The 17,015-nt window shown below is 40.0% G+C and overlaps 2 protein-coding genes across 4 annotated transcripts in view; one reads left to right on the top strand and one right to left on the bottom strand.

Moving 5' to 3' along the window:
* Positions 1–54: 54 nt before the first annotated feature.
* Positions 55–11,905, top strand: LOC103481920 (MOB-like protein phocein). 3 transcript variants are annotated; one of them, XM_008437762.1, is made up of 9 exons: positions 55–162; positions 2,507–2,662; positions 6,263–6,325; positions 6,751–6,851; positions 7,391–7,433; positions 7,742–7,828; positions 7,919–7,998; positions 9,201–9,312; positions 10,789–11,905. In XM_008437762.1, exons 1-9 carry the CDS (start codon positions 160–162, stop codon positions 10,921–10,923), a joined length of 780 nt encoding a protein of 259 aa, XP_008435984.1. In that variant the 5' UTR covers positions 55–159; the 3' UTR covers positions 10,924–11,905. The 3 variants fall into 3 exon arrangements, with proteins under 3 accessions (XP_008435984.1, XP_008435976.1, XP_008435966.1); XM_008437744.2 differs by lacking the exons at positions 55–162; positions 2,507–2,662 and adding an exon at positions 5,586–5,691; XM_008437754.1 differs by lacking the exons at positions 6,263–6,325; positions 6,751–6,851; positions 7,391–7,433; ... (2 more) ...; positions 9,201–9,312; positions 10,789–11,905 and adding exons at positions 3,838–3,927; positions 4,007–4,205.
* Positions 11,906–13,015: 1,110 nt separating this feature from the next.
* rftn2 (raftlin family member 2) overlaps positions 13,016–17,015 on the bottom strand; it is a 27,615-nt gene continuing 23,615 nt past the window's right edge. The window contains exons 6-9 of the mRNA XM_008437774.2: positions 16,838–16,944; positions 15,844–15,947; positions 15,657–15,738; positions 13,016–15,136 (exon numbers count right to left, since the gene is read on the bottom strand). Coding sequence (XP_008435996.1) covers positions 14,930–15,136; positions 15,657–15,738; positions 15,844–15,947; positions 16,838–16,944 — 500 coding nt within the window. The 3' untranslated portion in view covers positions 13,016–14,929. The remainder of the gene's footprint in view (positions 15,137–15,656; positions 15,739–15,843; positions 15,948–16,837; positions 16,945–17,015) is intronic.

The following is a 17,015-nucleotide window of genomic DNA, read 5'->3' as shown; positions in this document are numbered from 1 at the left end:
CCCCGGTTGTGCTAGAACTTTCTGTGAGCCACGTCTAGTTCAGTGAGGTAGTGCGCATGCGCCTTCTGGAGATTTCCTCACGTGGAGGGAGTACAGGAGAATCTCATTTCCACACTCGTTGACTGCAGTGCAGCTCCAGACAGACTCTCTCACAAAAAAATGGTAAGAAACAGCATCTAATAGTTGGAGATAGCTACAGCTGGGTGCTCAGGGTTTTGATAGAGAGGCAGGGAACCGGTTGTACTCTGTAAGGTTTTTATTTTCTCTGCATCGAGGCGTCAGCTAGCGTTGTGTAAGCTAATTTTCATTCACAAGGTCACGCTGCTGAGAACAGTGTGTGTGTGTGTGTGGGGGGGCTCAACCGCACATTTACCTTATATTTTCGTGAATAGGTTTAAGAAAGAAATAACAGCAAGAAAAAACAGGATTATTGAAGATATGCAGCTGCTGTAAGACATAATAATTTTTAGTAATTGAAATAGCTTTTATCTATRCAAACTCTATTCAGCGTAATACATTTGTGTGTGAAGTTGTAGGGATCGAACCCGCGACCTTCGGGTTGGTGAAACTTCACTGCAGCAGACAAAAACTCTCCGGAACTGATCCCTAAAACTGTGTAGTAGGAGACCAGCACAACTGTGGCTCTTGCTATCGTTTTTCATCACTTCAAAGTGATGTAGTGAGTCCAGTCTCTTTTCAGCGAAAGAACGTGTACGAAAAATCTTATTTAAAAGCAGTAATACTGTCCTAGTTGCTAACTTATTGTCTAGTTTTGTTAAAAAATAAAAGTAAATGGTGGATGTCTGGCATGGACTGGTTTTGATATGGGGATATTTTGTAAAAATGACGCAATATCATGATATAAAGTATGTTTTCAAAGATTTAAAACACAAATAGTCCGACTGCTTTTATTATAAACCAAAAGCCTTCAAAAATATACTGAACAGCCAGAGAAAATTCCAGTCACTCCAGCGCTCTTCCTGGCATACCAGGAAAAAGTTGAAGCCATAGGAATGGTCTCTGTAGAATTCCTAAGAGCACTTCTTTATTTTACTGCAAAGTTCTAAATTTAAAACTTATTGAGTAAGTAACCATCAGGAAGCTGACAGATACTTTGGGATAAATAAATGCTCAGTCCTGATGTTAGTAAAACTAAAAGTACATTGTGACACAGTCCTGGTTAAATTAGTTAACATGTCCTTCATGTCTTAAGTGGAAGTTATTGTCATCAATTTTCTTTTTTGTAGCTACTCTTTTCTAATGACTTTCCAGCTCTAACAGCTATTTCTGAAATGATCTAGAAAGTTCATATAAAGTTCATTCTTTTCCTGTATGTTTAGATGGGATGTCACTGAATTGATGCAGCTGATAAAAAAAAAAAAAAAAAAAATGAAGGCAGTCCACCCAACCGGAGAGGCTTGAGGCGTTGAAGCTTTCAGAAACTGTGTTGGGTTTTCCAGCCGTCCTTGTCCTGCCAAGTTTCAGGGTCGACAGATCAGAGAGAGAGCTTAGCTGCCCCTCCTCGTCGTCCCAGTAAGCACGCTGGGACCAGAAGCCTTGACACAAGGTCACTGGTACATCTGCTGTTATCATCAGCTCAGCAGACACTATTGGAATCCTCCCTTCTTAAGGCATTTCCTAAAATCTCACCAAATGTAAGAAAGCTGACTTGACCTAAACTTGATCATCTCTAGTGTTAAGTGTAACTGATAGTAGCTGTTTTAATAGAAACTAAGTCACAATCTTAATTACTGCTGGCTTTTTGATCATTGATGTCAACTGTAGTCGCATGATTGGTTTCCATGACGCACATTAGGGATGTGTTAGAGAACAGGAAAAAAAGAAGAGTACTTTTTTTATTCTCAAAATTTTCTAGAAAAAACGAGGATATTTCTGAGTTGGAAATTTACTAGAGAAACCTGACATTTTCTAGAAAACTTTTGACTTTTTGAAATTATCCTGAGTTTCAAAAGTTGAAAATGTTTGACTTTTGACCTGTTTTTCCCAGTTCTTTTTTTAAAATTATTTATTCTGAGATTAATCTAAAAAATTCTGAGACTTTTGGTGAAAATTTACTCGTACTATCTTTTTTTCTACGCCTTTTTAACCCAAAGTTTTTACTGCACAATGGAATGTGTGATCTGTAAGAATTTTTTTTTTGTTGATTTTGATTTGATAAAATGTTACAAGAAAATATTTAATAACTCTGTTTATATGTTGAGTTGAATATTTTTCTAAACATCAGCTAATGACTTTGTCTTGGGTGGATATGAATTTGGGGAATCTGTAAATTGTTTCAAAAAATGATTTGTGAGTTGAAATTATATTTTTATAATGTGTGTGTGTGTGTGTGTGTATATATATATATATAAACCCTTGTTGGTTTTTATGAAACTTTGAATAAAAGTTATAGATTTACAAAAAAATCTATGGATCATATGGACGGGAAAAACTAGTTCCCGTCCATATGATCCATGGTTGACCTGGAGCTCACTGTTTCTTACAGGCCTTCAGGAAGTTCCTCCCCCTGTTTGACCGGGTTCTGGTGGAGCGTCTCACAGCGGAGACGGTAACCAAGGGAGGCATCATGCTGCCGGAGAAGTCGCAGGGCAAAGTACTGCAGGCCACGGTGGTGGCAGTCGGCCCAGGCTCTGTTAACCAGGTAATCTATTGTTTCCGTTCATTTTCCCCCATAGTTTGAGTTCTACTCCACGTTTCACACAGCTTGCTATCTGATGCAGTACCTGTTGTACCTTAATCATGTAACTTTTTTGTTGTTCTTAGGTAGATTGAAATCATCACGCTGTATTCTGAAGGCTGCCTCGGTCCACAGATTCAGATTTTTACACCTTCCTGAGAGTAGTGAGTAGTTAGGCCCACAAAGTGAGGTAGAAAAGATGGATGGGAGCAGTGGACCCCCGCTAGCCCCTGATAGCCACATGCTAAAATCCAAAATACTTACGATTCCTTCTAGAAACGATTAGAACAACCTATGCATTAAATCATCAGTGCAAACAATCTTAGCTCTGCATCAGAAGCTAATATCTCCAGTCTTCTTATAGCCAATTAGAGCCAAGTAAATGAAATGACACTCCTGGATTGGCTTCTTTACAAAAACCAGCCAGTAGTGTGTGAAACAGCATCTCTGCTAGGTATTTGAACTTCCCAAGCTGAGTTTTCCTTAGAATATCTTAGATATGCTCTACGGAAAAAAATGTACTAAAAGGGGGATTTTACACAAGTATTTTGGATTTCTGTTCCATAGAAAAATCTGTGAATACTGAGCTCTGAATAGGCGGTGGTCCACTGTATGCCAGTTCAGTTTCTTCCTATGTTGTCATCTGCAGGCCCTTTAGAAATGCAGTTAGCTTCATCCAGAGACTCTAGGGTTAAAAAGGTTTCACCTAAAGACACAGACAGTGCAAGTGTTGTATTTTATCGGGCTCAACTTGACGTTTTGGACTTTTTCAGCCATGTTTCTTACTTCTGAGTCTCCTTATTTTCTCTACTTCCAATTGTAAATCATCACACAACAGCAAATGATAATCTTGGCTGTCTGTACTTTTATCCTAATAACATAAATACATGGCAGACCTAATGACTACATCTTTGCTCAACATAAAAAGTTACGAACACAAAGCGTTTGTAACTTTTTACAGAGCATTTGTACTGATTTCAGAGGTACAATGCAATTCGGCCTTTTTGTTTCGATAGATTTTCGGAGATGGATCTGGGATGATGTCCAACAACAACCACCATGATGAAATAAACGGGCTAGATGAGGAGTTGGGCTGGGATTTTTGTAACATTCTATCTTCTTCTTTTTTCTGTCTTCAGAAGGGCCATGTGCAGCCTGTTAGCGTGAAGGTTGGAGAGAAGGTGCTGCTACCGGAATACGGAGGAACTAAAGTAGTTCTAGAGGAAAAGGTGAAGCACCGTTTCAGTCACAGCAGACGCTTTGGGCTTTTCTGGGTTTAACTTCCTGTCATATATTTTGCTCCCATAGGACTATTTCCTGTTCCGCGACGGAGACATTCTCGGCAAATACGTCGACTAAGTTTTGTTGTTAGTCTGTGTGAAGTCCATCATCGCTGCAGAGAAGAATTAATTTCATCCATGTCTGTTTTTCTTTTTTTTTATGTCCCGTAAATTGTAAATAATTCTAATTGCATTTTGTTACAATAATAAAGTCACTCAACTGTTAATTTATTGTATTATTTTTATGAGGGTGTGATGGGTTTTTTTCCCCACACATTTTAAGGTTTTCAAGTTTAACACATATTCAAACGTAAGAAGTAAACTCAAATTTTTCTGTCTGAAAGTTTCTGGAGGTGTAAGTAGTATTTCTGGAATAAACCTGGCTTTATTTAAACTGGAAATATTACGGCAGATAACGTCCAGAACTTCCCACTTTTCTTTGACCGTGAATATTAATGTATCATTAAAATACGGATTTTTCTTCCTCCTGTTGCTGCCCTTTCACTGAATAAGATGAAACCTTTCTTCAGAACTTTGCAGGCATATTTAAACCCTTCAACCTTTTCACATCTCATAAAACAAAACTTAAATGTTAAATGTATTTTCTTATGATTTTATGTTTTGGACCAACAAAAAATAAGACATGACGGTGAAGTGAAAAGAATTGATACTGTGCCTACAAAAAGTATTCACCCTCTTCAGTGTTTTACTTGTTTATGGCTTCTACAAATCAATCATGATCAAAAGTTGGAATTTTTGATAGAGATTTCACAACAATACCTTTAATGTCTTTGAATTTGAAGATGGATTTCTACAAAGCTACATTTAGTAATCTTTTACATCTAATCCCTTGTTCAGAGCATGCATGAAGCAACAGTGGAGAGGAAAAACTCCTTTAACAGGAACAAACCAGCAGAACTCTGCTCATTAGTGGCCATCAGCAACAATTAGGTGGAGCTAAACTATGGTTTAGCTTTTCTGCAACATTATCACTGGTTTCCCCGGCAACATGGAAGACCAACAATCCTAATACACATCTGGAAGATTTATTACAAGAACTAAAAAGCAGGGAAACTAAAATGTTTTTTTTATGTGAAGACTTGAAATGATCAGTTACTGTGTACTGTTCTCTGTCTTTTAGAGATCAGATGAACGATTATAATCAGCTCTTGGGCAGATTATGTTTTGAGGGTTTTAAAATTAGGATCTAATTAGTTAATTTAAAAACAAACAAAAAAACTCACTATATTTTCATTATCGAGTGACTTAAAGAATGCAGGTAGCAGATTATGCTAATTATTTCTAAACCCAAACTGCAAAGGATGCAAGTGGTGATCATTTTCTGAATAATTTCATAGATGCTCTGAAATAACCTACTGCAGGACTTTAAAGAAGACTGGAAATAGTCTATATTCTTTATTTAGGACAATTTTTATGGAGGCATTTTTCCATTTGTTTGTGTTGCATGTTTTCCACAGATAATTTAAGATATACTGTATTCTATTATTATCCTTTACACTTAATAAACCCATCCATTCACTTTTGCGCTCAGTTTTTAAATCTGGAGCTCCATCACGCCCGCCCTTGAGTGAAACGCTTCCGCTTTCCTCGCGACAACGTCGCCGCTGACGAACATCCGGGTATTCTGTCGAGATGGTCATGGCGGAGGGAGCTGCAGTTCTCAGGAGGAATCGGCCTGGAACCAAGGCTAAGGTTGGTTTCAGCTCCGGTGGAACCACATAGACCCCACACGACGGGCTGAGTTATCTCCGGACAGCCACGCAGTTTCTTCCCACCTCTTTCCATCGACAGCTCGGTCCAAAACATCGACTCAGAGGGGCTTGTCATCGGAATGCACAGCTAGCAGTAGTTAGCTTTTTACACCGTCTAATTGCTGGGATGAAGGGCTCTCTAAAAGAGTTCCTATTTTACTTCTTTTGTCTTGAATTTGAATTTAGAGTCACCGCTTTATGTAACTAATGATGTATTGCGGCAAAGGACGTTTATAGCCAATCTCCTAAAAACACAATCGTGACTTTCGTTTTACCTTTACAGGAAGTAGTCACGACCTTGTTTACGTTGTCAGGTTAACTAGCAAAGCAGCTTCAAGGAAGAGTGAAAACTCACCCGGCAACCTTTGGTCAAAACGTGTTGTGCCGGAAAATGTTAACTCTTTGACATTTATCAGTTTGACACTTAGCTCTAGTGGCTAGCGCTGTGATTTATTAACTTGTGCCACAATGCTAGCTGTTAGCCCTGAGATTTGTCCTCCTTTCTCTTATAGGATTTCTACAACTGGCCAGATGAATCATTTGAGGAGATGGACAGTACGCTAGCTGTTCAACAGGTGTGTAGCTGTTGATGTGTTATCCTGAATATTAACTTTTACTGAGTAATGAAATGATACGGAGTTCAGAACAGTGTGTACTACACGAAACCTCTCAATGATATATGAATAAAAATCATACAAGCATGGATTCATGGTAACACAAACAAACTAAAATACAAATAAACTTCAGAAATATTTCACTAAGTATTCAGATTTTGTGCTGAATGTACACGATTTGTTCTTGTCTTGGTTAAAAACAAACCCATTCAATGTTTGAGCTTAAATCTAGATCGGTTGGATTCTTGTTATATTTCTTAAGGATGGTGCAAGTGTTGAGAGTACAGCTAGTCCAAGTAGCAGAGCTAAACAAACGCAACAAAGACTGACTTCTTTGATCCACGTTCCCTTTTTTGTTACTATGTTTGTTGTCTTTTTATTTTCAGTACATCCAGCAGAACATAAGGTCCGACTGCTCCAACATTGACAAAATCCTGGAGCCTCCTGAGGGTCAGGACGAAGGCGTCTGGAAGTATGAGCACCTCAGGTAAACAAAGCGTCTGCTTTAGCCTCATGCTTAGTCGCTGTTTTGTTTAGACTGGTGTCTAAGTCTGTCCTTTTCATGAGTTATCGTGTGATTAAAGTCACACAATAACTCACACGATGACGATTATACAATGATGATTCTACAAGTTTTGCTTTAAAGAAAAGAATTAAAAAGTGTTACTGACTCTCCTTTTGTTTCTTAATAACCAGTAAAGATAATGAATTGGCTTTGCAGCTACTGGGTGGAAAAAAATGGGTTTTGTTGAAAAAGTTTCTTCTTGCTTACATCAAAACAACTCTGTTGTATTGTCTTAATGCCTTTTCACCTCTTTGCCTTCTGTGTGTCATAAAGGTATAAAGAATCTAAATGCATGGCAGTTAAATTATTTGCTATCAGTTATTGTAGAAAAAACAATCACTTTCCAGTATAGTGAATGTTCTGTTTTTATACGACGAGGGTGAAACTGAATTACAAATTTCCAAACATTTACAGTTGTTGTTTTTGTTTCTTCTTTATGTTCTGATTTGATCCTTTTGCAGGCAGTTCTGTCTGGAACTTAATGGACTTGCTGTAAAACTGCAGGTGAGTTTTTGCTTTTTCCTTACAGTTTTTAAATATTTAGTTTAAGGCTCAATGTGTGGAACAGTTTGTTAGACTTATTGTTTTTATTTTCTCGCTGCTTCATTTCATCAGGAAGAACTGTGAACCTTTTAATCACAGGTTTAATCAGTCCTAATGAGTGAACACTAACAGGCTGAAGACTCTCCTTAGCCATTCGACACGAGTTCAAAGACGATCGCTGCTGTTATTTTATGCCAGAAAGACCAAATAAATGTTTTCCGCTGTGAAACATCTGTCCTCACATGTACCGCTGGTGTTCTTGCCTGCAGAGTGAGTGCCACCCTGACACCTGCACCCAGATGACAGCCACAGAGCAGTGGATCTTCTTATGTGCCGCCCACAAGACGCCCAAAGAGGTGAGTCCTAGTGAATCATTTGTTTGACTGCGTGGAGAAGTTGCTCTCATTGACGGTGTGTGTTTTGCTTGTGTATTGCCGCCATCGCAGTGCCCTGCCATTGACTACACCAGGCACACGCTGGACGGAGCTGCCTGTCTTCTCAATAGCAACAAATATTTTCCCAGCAGGTCAGTTGTTTACATGTTGATGTATATAAAGGTGTTGTGTGTATTAAGGCCAGCGACATTACAGAAAATTCAACATTTATTTTGAGCATTTATTCTGGTTGTCCTTTGCTTCATGCTCAATCCAGAAAAACTCTACCTTAATCTCATCTAAACAAAGCACAGGGTTAAAAATGGAGATACAAGTTGTGTTTGTGATTAAGTTTCAGTGTCACAGTTAAACTACTGCAATAAAAGACACATTTGTTTTAAGGCTTTTTACCCTACCTTCATTTCAGTAGGTATGGTAGGTCTATGAAAAATTGACTCCCCCCTCTCAGCTCCTTCAGACTAGCCAGCAGCAATTAGCAAACACCTGGTAGAACTGAGAAAGAACCTGCTGAACTCGTTATAAGAGCTACTTCTCAGTGAAACACTGGTAAAGACGTTGTTAAAGGGTTAATAGAGGAGCCATGTTGTGATGACTTCCTGAAGGAGTTTCAGAAAGAGCAGGAGCTTCTTGGAGAGACAGAGACTCAATTTAAAGGCGTTAAATTACAAAGTCTTAATTTTTCTTAAGCCGTATTTGATATATGCAACATTTACATAACAACTGAAGGTAACATAGTCACTTAGTTGGGCTACAAAATGGCACAATGTGGCTGGAAAACACACAATGCTGCCCCTTTAAGCTTCTTTTCACACCTTTTCTACACCAGATCTGAAGCTTCCTGTTAGGGGGGCACCAATAAGACTTACAACTGCACCCCAATACTGACTTTTCTGACAAAAAAATTGGTAGTGGCCAAAATTGATTTTGGCAGGTCAGGATTTTTACAAACGGGTGATGGGCCAGAAATCTGCAAACGGAGCATCGCTACTTCCTGTAAAGTGAAGAAATATTTTCTAGCATTTTCACCAGTCAGGAGCCTTTCCTCAGGTCATAAACATTGTTAGTTTTTCAGCCTCTGTCCTAAAGGGAAAATATTCATAAGAAATATTTTAGTGTAAAAATAATCTACTAATAAAAATGTTTCTCTTTCTTTGAAAAAAGTCTAAAAGTACATTGAAAATTTGCTAAGAAAAACATTTTTTTTGACTACTGGAAGTGTGAGAAACGAGTTACTATAAAATGTGGTTCTGTGAAGCACATGGAGGTCCTCTGCTGGGTCGAGAGTTTTCCTCAAGTTTTTCTTCCTTCTCATCATGTCGGCTTTGTGCTGCAGGGTGAGCATCAAGGAGTCATCAGTGGCCAAGCTGGGCTCCGTCTGTCGCCGCATCTATAGGATATTCTCTCATGCCTACTTCCATCATCGTCAGATATTCGATAAGTATGAGGTGAGCGTTAATGACTGACCTGCTCTTGGTGACTCATTTATACAGTTGCTTTTTATACTCAGTCTGCAAGTCCTCCCGCCTGGTTTCATTTGTCAATATGATACATCTCATAAAGGTGGAACATCTGATCTTAGTTCAGGTCATGTAACATGACCAATAAGATCATCTTATTGTCAGTGAGTGTATTGTTTTTTGTTTTTTTTCTCAGTGGTTCCAGTACAGGCAGGACTGGCTGATTGTGATCAGATCTAATACTAACTCAGACTAATAATCCCCATCTGAAAGGATTACCGCTGATTAGGATTACCAGTTTAAAGTCTCTGCTTTTATCCCAACACATTTTGGTCAATGCCCAATCAAATCATGGGCTGTGTGTTAGAAAGGACACGCCACTGTTGCCATGGAGAGAAAATAAGATCTCAGTCAGAAACTAATGAAGAAGCCGACATCCTGAGCATGTTTACACTAAGACAACGTAGACTTTTCTCAGAAGAAGCTTTAAAAAAAACTTTATTTTCACAAAAAAAATAAAGTTAATCATGATTAATTGCAATTAATCATGGGGGTGGGGGGTTCTCGATTGATTTTTACCCAGAAAGCACATGGGCAAAAACTGTTAGTGAAACGGTCACTGGGACTGACTAGTATATATTCCATTGAGGGAAACTTGGAATGTGGCGTTCATAACAAACAGGTGTGTTCATCTGCTCTGCCGCTAGCAAACAACCGTAGTGATTAAATAACATAAAAGTCAAGCAGTTCCCTAAAAGTCCAACAGATGGCAGCAATGCGCCATGCAAAACAAAACACCCACAGTTTACAGGACACACTTCCTGCTAAAGAGCCCCCTGGTGGTTGAAGAAAAATCCACATATAAACCGGAAAATACAATATATAAAAAAAAATCTGAATGTTYTCTGGTATTGTTCAGGGGGCCGGACCAAATGTGGGCCGTAGCTTTGTCTATAAACATGTTCTACCTAAAACTCCTCAAGTGGAAGTTTTAGTTTTACCTGGTTCAAATTCTGTAAGAAAATATACACAAAATTTTCCATTAACCACCTTTTAATAATAGTTATTAATGCAAAAGTTTATCTACTTACAAATGAGCAGCCATTCCCTAAAGGCATGCTGTGTTGTTGCATTTTAGGCAACACAATGCTTATTTTCTTATTTAAAAAGGGAACTGAATTATTTGCATATTTTAATGTATTTCAAATATTGTTTTGAAAAAAAAAAGGCTCACGTGGTTAAATGAAAATCTGAAGAATTTGCCATGTTCTAATCCGATTAATCGTCCAAACAATCGATGCAATAGATTACTAAAATAGTCGTTACTTTCCGCCCTGTAATCAATGGACCATAATGTTGGTCACCCAACTGACCTAAAGCAAGAGAAATCTAGTCTGATTTTCTGAAATTGCTTCGCTCTTTAAACCAAAGCAATTGTGTGTGTTTGTGTTTGTCCGCATGCAGAACGAGACGTTCCTGTGTCACCGGTTCACACGCTTCGTGATGAAGTACAACCTGATGTCCAAGGACAACCTGATAGTGCCCATCCTGGAGGAGGAAGTCCAGAACACCTCATCGGCCGGCGAGAGCGAGGCCTAACGCCGTGACCGCCGCCGCGCACAGCTCTATATCTATACAGTACAGAGGAGGCGCACTCATTCTGCATAAATATATCTGAATATATGTATAGACACACTACAGTGTATGGAGACACTGTCCACGTCCCCCCGTCCCCTTCACTCTTCTGTCTGTATCTGAGGAAGTAAAGCTAGCAGGAGCCGGGCTCAGCAGCCTGCAGGGTAACATCAACAAGGTCACTTTCTCCTCACCGTTCCCACCCACTTTGTCCATAGCAAACCCCTCTTCTTCCCCCCATCACTATATCAGGTTCTCTTTTGACCTTTGACACAAGATTTTTTATGGGTTTTTACAAAACATTGAACCGTATTTTCGTTTTGTTTATCCCCCGGCAGCACAGTACTAGTCCTAAAGTTGTAGCTCTTGATTTTAGCCGCCTGACGCCTCCCACTGACCAGTGGCTCGCTGTGGACATGGTGGGTTTGCCTCAGTTATGACCCGCCCCGCTTTTCCCCTGTATATACCCCCCCACATCATGCTTCTCTTCGCCTGTGTTGCTGACCTTCCTGCTTTGGGTCGGGGTTGTCCTAATGAAACGGAAATAAATAAAAACGTAGGTGTGATGCTTGTGTGGTAGTAACCGAACCTTCACCTTTAGCTCTGTCCTGTGATCTAGCAGTGAGATGTTCCTTCTCGTCGGACTCTGATCCTGCTTTATGACGCACACCATGCGGCTAGTATTTGTTAGCGGGAGCAGCAGCAGAACCTGTCCTGGCCAGGTTGGAAGTGAGCGCCGTGCTGAAGGAGGGAGAGTATTGGCTACATGATGTGTCAGAGCACAACCCACTTCCTGCCTTCTTTAACCCTCTTCCTCATTAAGTTATTGTGTGGGAGGAGTCTCTTCAGTCCAACCCACTTGTTTGTTTTTTAAATGGACTAAAAATTTTGTTACTGTTGACATTTTCATGATGTCTGTTAATAAAAAAAAAAGACCTATTATTCATATAGTTGTGTGGAGGCTGTTTACTGATGCACCACTCGATTCAGCAAACGTCACAAGGATGTTCATGGACTGACCAAAAGGTTTCTAAATGTCCCTTTAAGATGCTATTTTGTGAGTCTCACTTTGCCGTAAACCTGGAGAGAAACGGCTTTAGTGAGAAGGAGACTTATCTACGTTATGAAGTTAAATATCAGTTTGGCTAAAACGGAAAAGTAAAAATTTACTTGAGGGTGAAACTAGATGTGATGAAAGTAGTGTCATGTTTTCCAGCCACATTGTGCCATTTTATAGCACAATAAAGTACCTACATTACTTTTTTATAAAAATGATGTATACATCAAATATGACTTGAAGGAAATTTGACTTTGTAATTTACCTTGAAATTGGGCCTCTGTCTCTTTAAAAACTGCTCTTTCTGAAACTCCGCCTTCAGGAAGTCATCACAACATGGCTTCTCGATTAACCCTTTAACAACATTTTTACCATCGTTGCTCTGAGAAGTAGATTCTATAACAGAGGATGGGCAACTCTCGGCCTGGAGGGCCGGTCTCCAGAAACTTTTAGATCCGTCTCAACTTCAACACACCTGAGTYAAATAAGGAGGTCGTTAGCAGGACTCTGGAGTACCTGCCTGCACAGAGGAGGTGATTCAACTATTGGATTCAAGTGTGTTGGACCAGGGAGACGTCCAAGAGCTGCAGGACACCGGCCCTCCAGGACCAGGATTGCCCACCCCTGTCCTATAATCTCAGGAAAAGGGCAGCTCCACCAGGTGTCTGCTAATTGCTGCTGGCTAGTCTGAAGGAGCTGAGTGGGGGAGTGGTAGGGAGGGGTGCTCTGCAATTTTAAAATGGTCAATTCAATTAATATGTTGCTCTACCACAACATCCCAACTCTTCTGTAGTTTTACAGCTAAATAAGAAAAAAAGAACAGCAGCTTTAGTGAGTAACTTATCTACCATCAGTAGAACATGAAGTTGGCAAAAAAAAAATCTAGATTCAGTTTACAAACTTCCCTTGAGGTTAAAGTCTGTTTTTGATAGTCTTTCGATACCTTTTAACTTTTTTTAAAAAATGTTTTTCGATATAAAATATTTGTGCTAGAATGAGAAAATGTGAAATGATCTTTAATGAATCATCCTGATCAAACGTTCAGCTGCTGCAGATGTGACTGCATGCAGAGAGCTGCATAAACATTTGACTCTGTGATGGAACAGGAACAAATACATTATTGTCCAAGAAAAGCCTCAGGGACAGACAGAAACTAAGTGAAAGAGTGGACTACTGCAGTTCTATTTGACTGACTGGAAGATCAGAGAACAGCTGGAAGCTACCATGACTTGTGTCTTGGTGACAGTGAAGAATCCTGATAAAATCATATTGTGTGAAGAAGCTTGCCTGTAAAAGTTGCTGCCGCCAACAGCAGGCGGAGAAGAGGCCAACACATTCAGAGAGAGCTGTGGGACTTTGTCTCATGCGTTTTAATATATTATCTAATAAAAACCTTTGAAACTTGGGAAAAGTCTTTGTTCTGCAGTAAATAACAGAAACACAAAGAAAATGTAAAAAAACATTTAGTTTGCATTTTTCCCAGATGGAGACCAACATCATGCTGTAGTTAGTTTTCTCAATGCTGCCACCTGCTGACCACAGTGGTCACTGCAAATCGGAGGATAAGAATTAAAGATGAAGTGCGTGTATGAACACTTGTTGATAGGTGGGATTATGGTTAATCTTTGATTATAAGAGTACAGAAGCCGAGAGCGGCCATTTTCTGCATATGCTTTTCCCAATGTTTTTCTCAAAATAGCGAGTTGTCCTTCAAATCCATTCATTGGTGACACGCTTTTGAAGAATGAAATCAGGTTTAACAGACTCCAGTCATCTTGTGATATCCAGATTAACTTGTGAGAAAACAATGGGGGAAAAGTACATGTGGAAAATAGAAATCTCAAGAAAACCATTGGGGAAAAAAACCATATGCTGAAAACGTCCTCTCTCAACTTCCGTAAGAATGCACATGTACATTACACAATAAAAGCATCAACAGTGACAGAAATTAATGTAGAAGTTCTTGGGGAAAAAAAGGAAAAGCTGGGACACTACTGACATTTTGAGTGTGGAAGCTGACGCTATTTGTTCTTTCATAAGTCCATTTTACTCGTTCTCAAAAAAAAAAAAAAAAGCTTAAAGCAAATCGCAAAAGTATTCACACCTCCTGAAACTTTTTTTTTTTTTCATTTTTGTCATGTTATGACTACAAACCTTGTAGTAATGTACAAGGTCAAGTACTGGTGTGTTTTATTGGGATATTTTTTTCTCCAAAAGATCAACACAAATTATAACATTGTGAAATTAAAGGAAAATAATTAATTCCTTTTAAAGTTTTACACATAAAAACCATCTAGTTCATTGATCCTCCACTTGACAAATGTGTTGATCTACAACAACATCCCCACTCTGTTCTTTTAGAAGAAAATGTACAAAGTTCCAATGGTATGAATACTTGCACAAAGTCTAACTTAGGCTTCTCATATGAAGCGTGAGCAGAGCACGAACACTTCAGCATTTCTGCAACATGAACGATTGTTTTCCAGCCTTCTGCAGCTCCATTTCTCTCTAATCTTCAAGTGGATCACAACAGCAATAGATGCCTTACAGCACTGACATCTGCAAAATCCCTGCTTAAACCATAACAGCCACTTTAATAACAATACCTTGGATTAAAAATAAAATTAAAAATTGTTCCACTGCAGCAGTACCGTGTAAAAGTCATCTGAACAGTTATTTGTGTTTCAGGCACCAGACTGAAGGATCTCTGTAAAAAATACTGAGCAGTAAAGATGGAGATGAAATCTGATGATGAAGAAGTTCAGGTCTGAACAGTGGAGCAGCTTTCCCTTCTTTCGCCGTCAGATCAAAAATAAGTCATAAAGTGATGATGCAGCTCCTTGTTCCTTCTTAATATTATGGCTTTAATAAAAAAAATCAGGCCAAAAAGTGCTGAGTTAGCTTCTTTCCTGCTCACATGCAGGTGACCTCGGCCTTCCCCTCCTCCTGCTCAAAGCCCCCTTCCTCCAGGTGGGACAGGGAGCCGGAGTAACCGCCTCCGAACACCGGGAAGCCCCCGATGCCTCCGCCCGCGGCGGGGGAGAGGTCCTCTGTGGGGGCGGAGCTGCTGACCGCGCGGCTCACCGAGCGACTCGACACGTCGCTGTGCGCCGAGACCGTCTGTGGAGGCGAGAGGAAGAGGAGCGTCAAGAAACAACAGGAAACTGATCCGCCTCAAAACTGATTCCTATGGTGAAATGACGAGTTTCACGGTGATGAGATCCACTCAAACATTAGCGGCGTTTCCATTACAAATGTGCGCAAAACTTTGCTGATATTCCACTAATGTAAAGGAAACACAATTTTGCAATTGCCAAATTCCACTAAATACAAAACGCAATTTAAATTCCATGCTATAAGTTGTTAAAAAACATCCCGACCCATCAACCCGCTTGCCACTTCCTGTCGTCTTCTTGTCATTTCTGCCAGTGGTAACATCAAGTTGTTGATCACATGACTCATGTAATATGAAAAAAGTGTTTCCAGCAGTTTTGTGAAACACACTAATTTCCATATGGCCAGGGACAGGGAGCCGGAGTAACCGAAAGAGAAAGGACAAAAACGCTAAATCTTTCAAATGTATATAATTGCGCTTGTTTTGTTACGTCTGAGAACGTTGAGGGCTCTCGTTTTGTCCCACCTTGTTCTTTGGATATCCGGGTGTGGAGGTCCTGATCGGCCTCTGCAGGAACACCACCTGCTTTGTGGCCAGGTTCCCGTCGCTGCTCGCCGCGCGGCAGCAGGATCAGCGTGACGGAAAAACAAAACGCGTTAGCAAACAGCAGTACCTCACATGAACGCCATGCAACAACCCACTTTGTATCCACCTGTCATGTCGAATGATGGGGGTGGGCAGCACGCAGGTGAGCAGCCAACCAAACTCAGCCAGGGTGTGGAGCAGCGGCCCGTAGTCCGTTTTCACGTCAGGGCCCTGAACACACCGCAGACCCAACACTTACAGATGAATCTGTAGCTGAACGCACAGAACTCTTCATTTCATTTTTATGTGTCACAAGTTGCTCTCTGTGCTACGGTCTGATAGGTGAAGGTAAAGCAGAAATAATTAAGATTTTAACAGGGGAAAATCTGAAAAGTGTGGTGTGCATCAATAATCGGTTCCTCTAAGTGAATTCTTTGTAGAGTCACATTTTGCTGCATTTTCCGATTAGAAGTCTTTCTGAGGTATGTCTCTGCCAGCTTTGCCTTTGCACAAACTTTGACTAGGCCACTCTGATGCATAAATATACATTGTTCCATCCAAATCCCTTTAACACAACTGGAGTTTATTGATTCCAATAAATCATATATTTTAAAATTGGTTATTTTAATATAAAATGTAATCTTATACAAGTTAAAATAATTTGGTGAAGATGGTGATATAAGATAATCTTGTCTCACAAAGGGGAAATTCAGGAAAACATTGTTTCTGATGTTCATCGTTCTGATTGGATAATTGGCTGAATTGTTTACAGGAAGTGAAAATGGACATACAAGTTCATTTTCTGTTGCAAGACGATATTTATTTTATCCAGAAGCAACCATTGGATGGTTTTTGAAACATCAAAATGTCCACCTTTAAAAATCATTAGCTTGGGGCCAGAGGATTTTGTTAGGTGACTTTTGAAGGCAGTTTGTTGTTCTGGATTTTATTTAGGGGTGTCATATTGACTGGGGTGAACATAAACACACACCACATTACTCTTGTTTAACAATAAAAAAAAACTTGTTCCAGATGGTTCTGGAGTGAACCAGGAAAACACAACCTGTGAGCCCTTAAAGGTCACATTTCAGGGTGGAGCCGTGACCTCTGGAGTGACCCACCTCGGTGACGGTCCACTGCTCCACCACGATGGTGTCGTTAGGGGGAGGGGAGGTGCTCCGCTCCTCGTACACAAACAGTCCCTCCAGAGATCTGGGAACCGGCTCGCCTGCAACACACACACACACACACACACACACACACACACACACACACACACACACACACACACACACACAC

This window comes from Poecilia reticulata, linkage group LG2 (assembly GCF_000633615.1).
Source record: "Poecilia reticulata strain Guanapo linkage group LG2, Guppy_female_1.0+MT, whole genome shotgun sequence".
Classification (NCBI taxonomy): domain Eukaryota; kingdom Metazoa; phylum Chordata; class Actinopteri; order Cyprinodontiformes; family Poeciliidae; genus Poecilia; species Poecilia reticulata.
The sequence above is the reverse complement of the archived record's forward strand: the minus strand, read 5'-3'. Positions and strand labels throughout refer to the sequence as shown.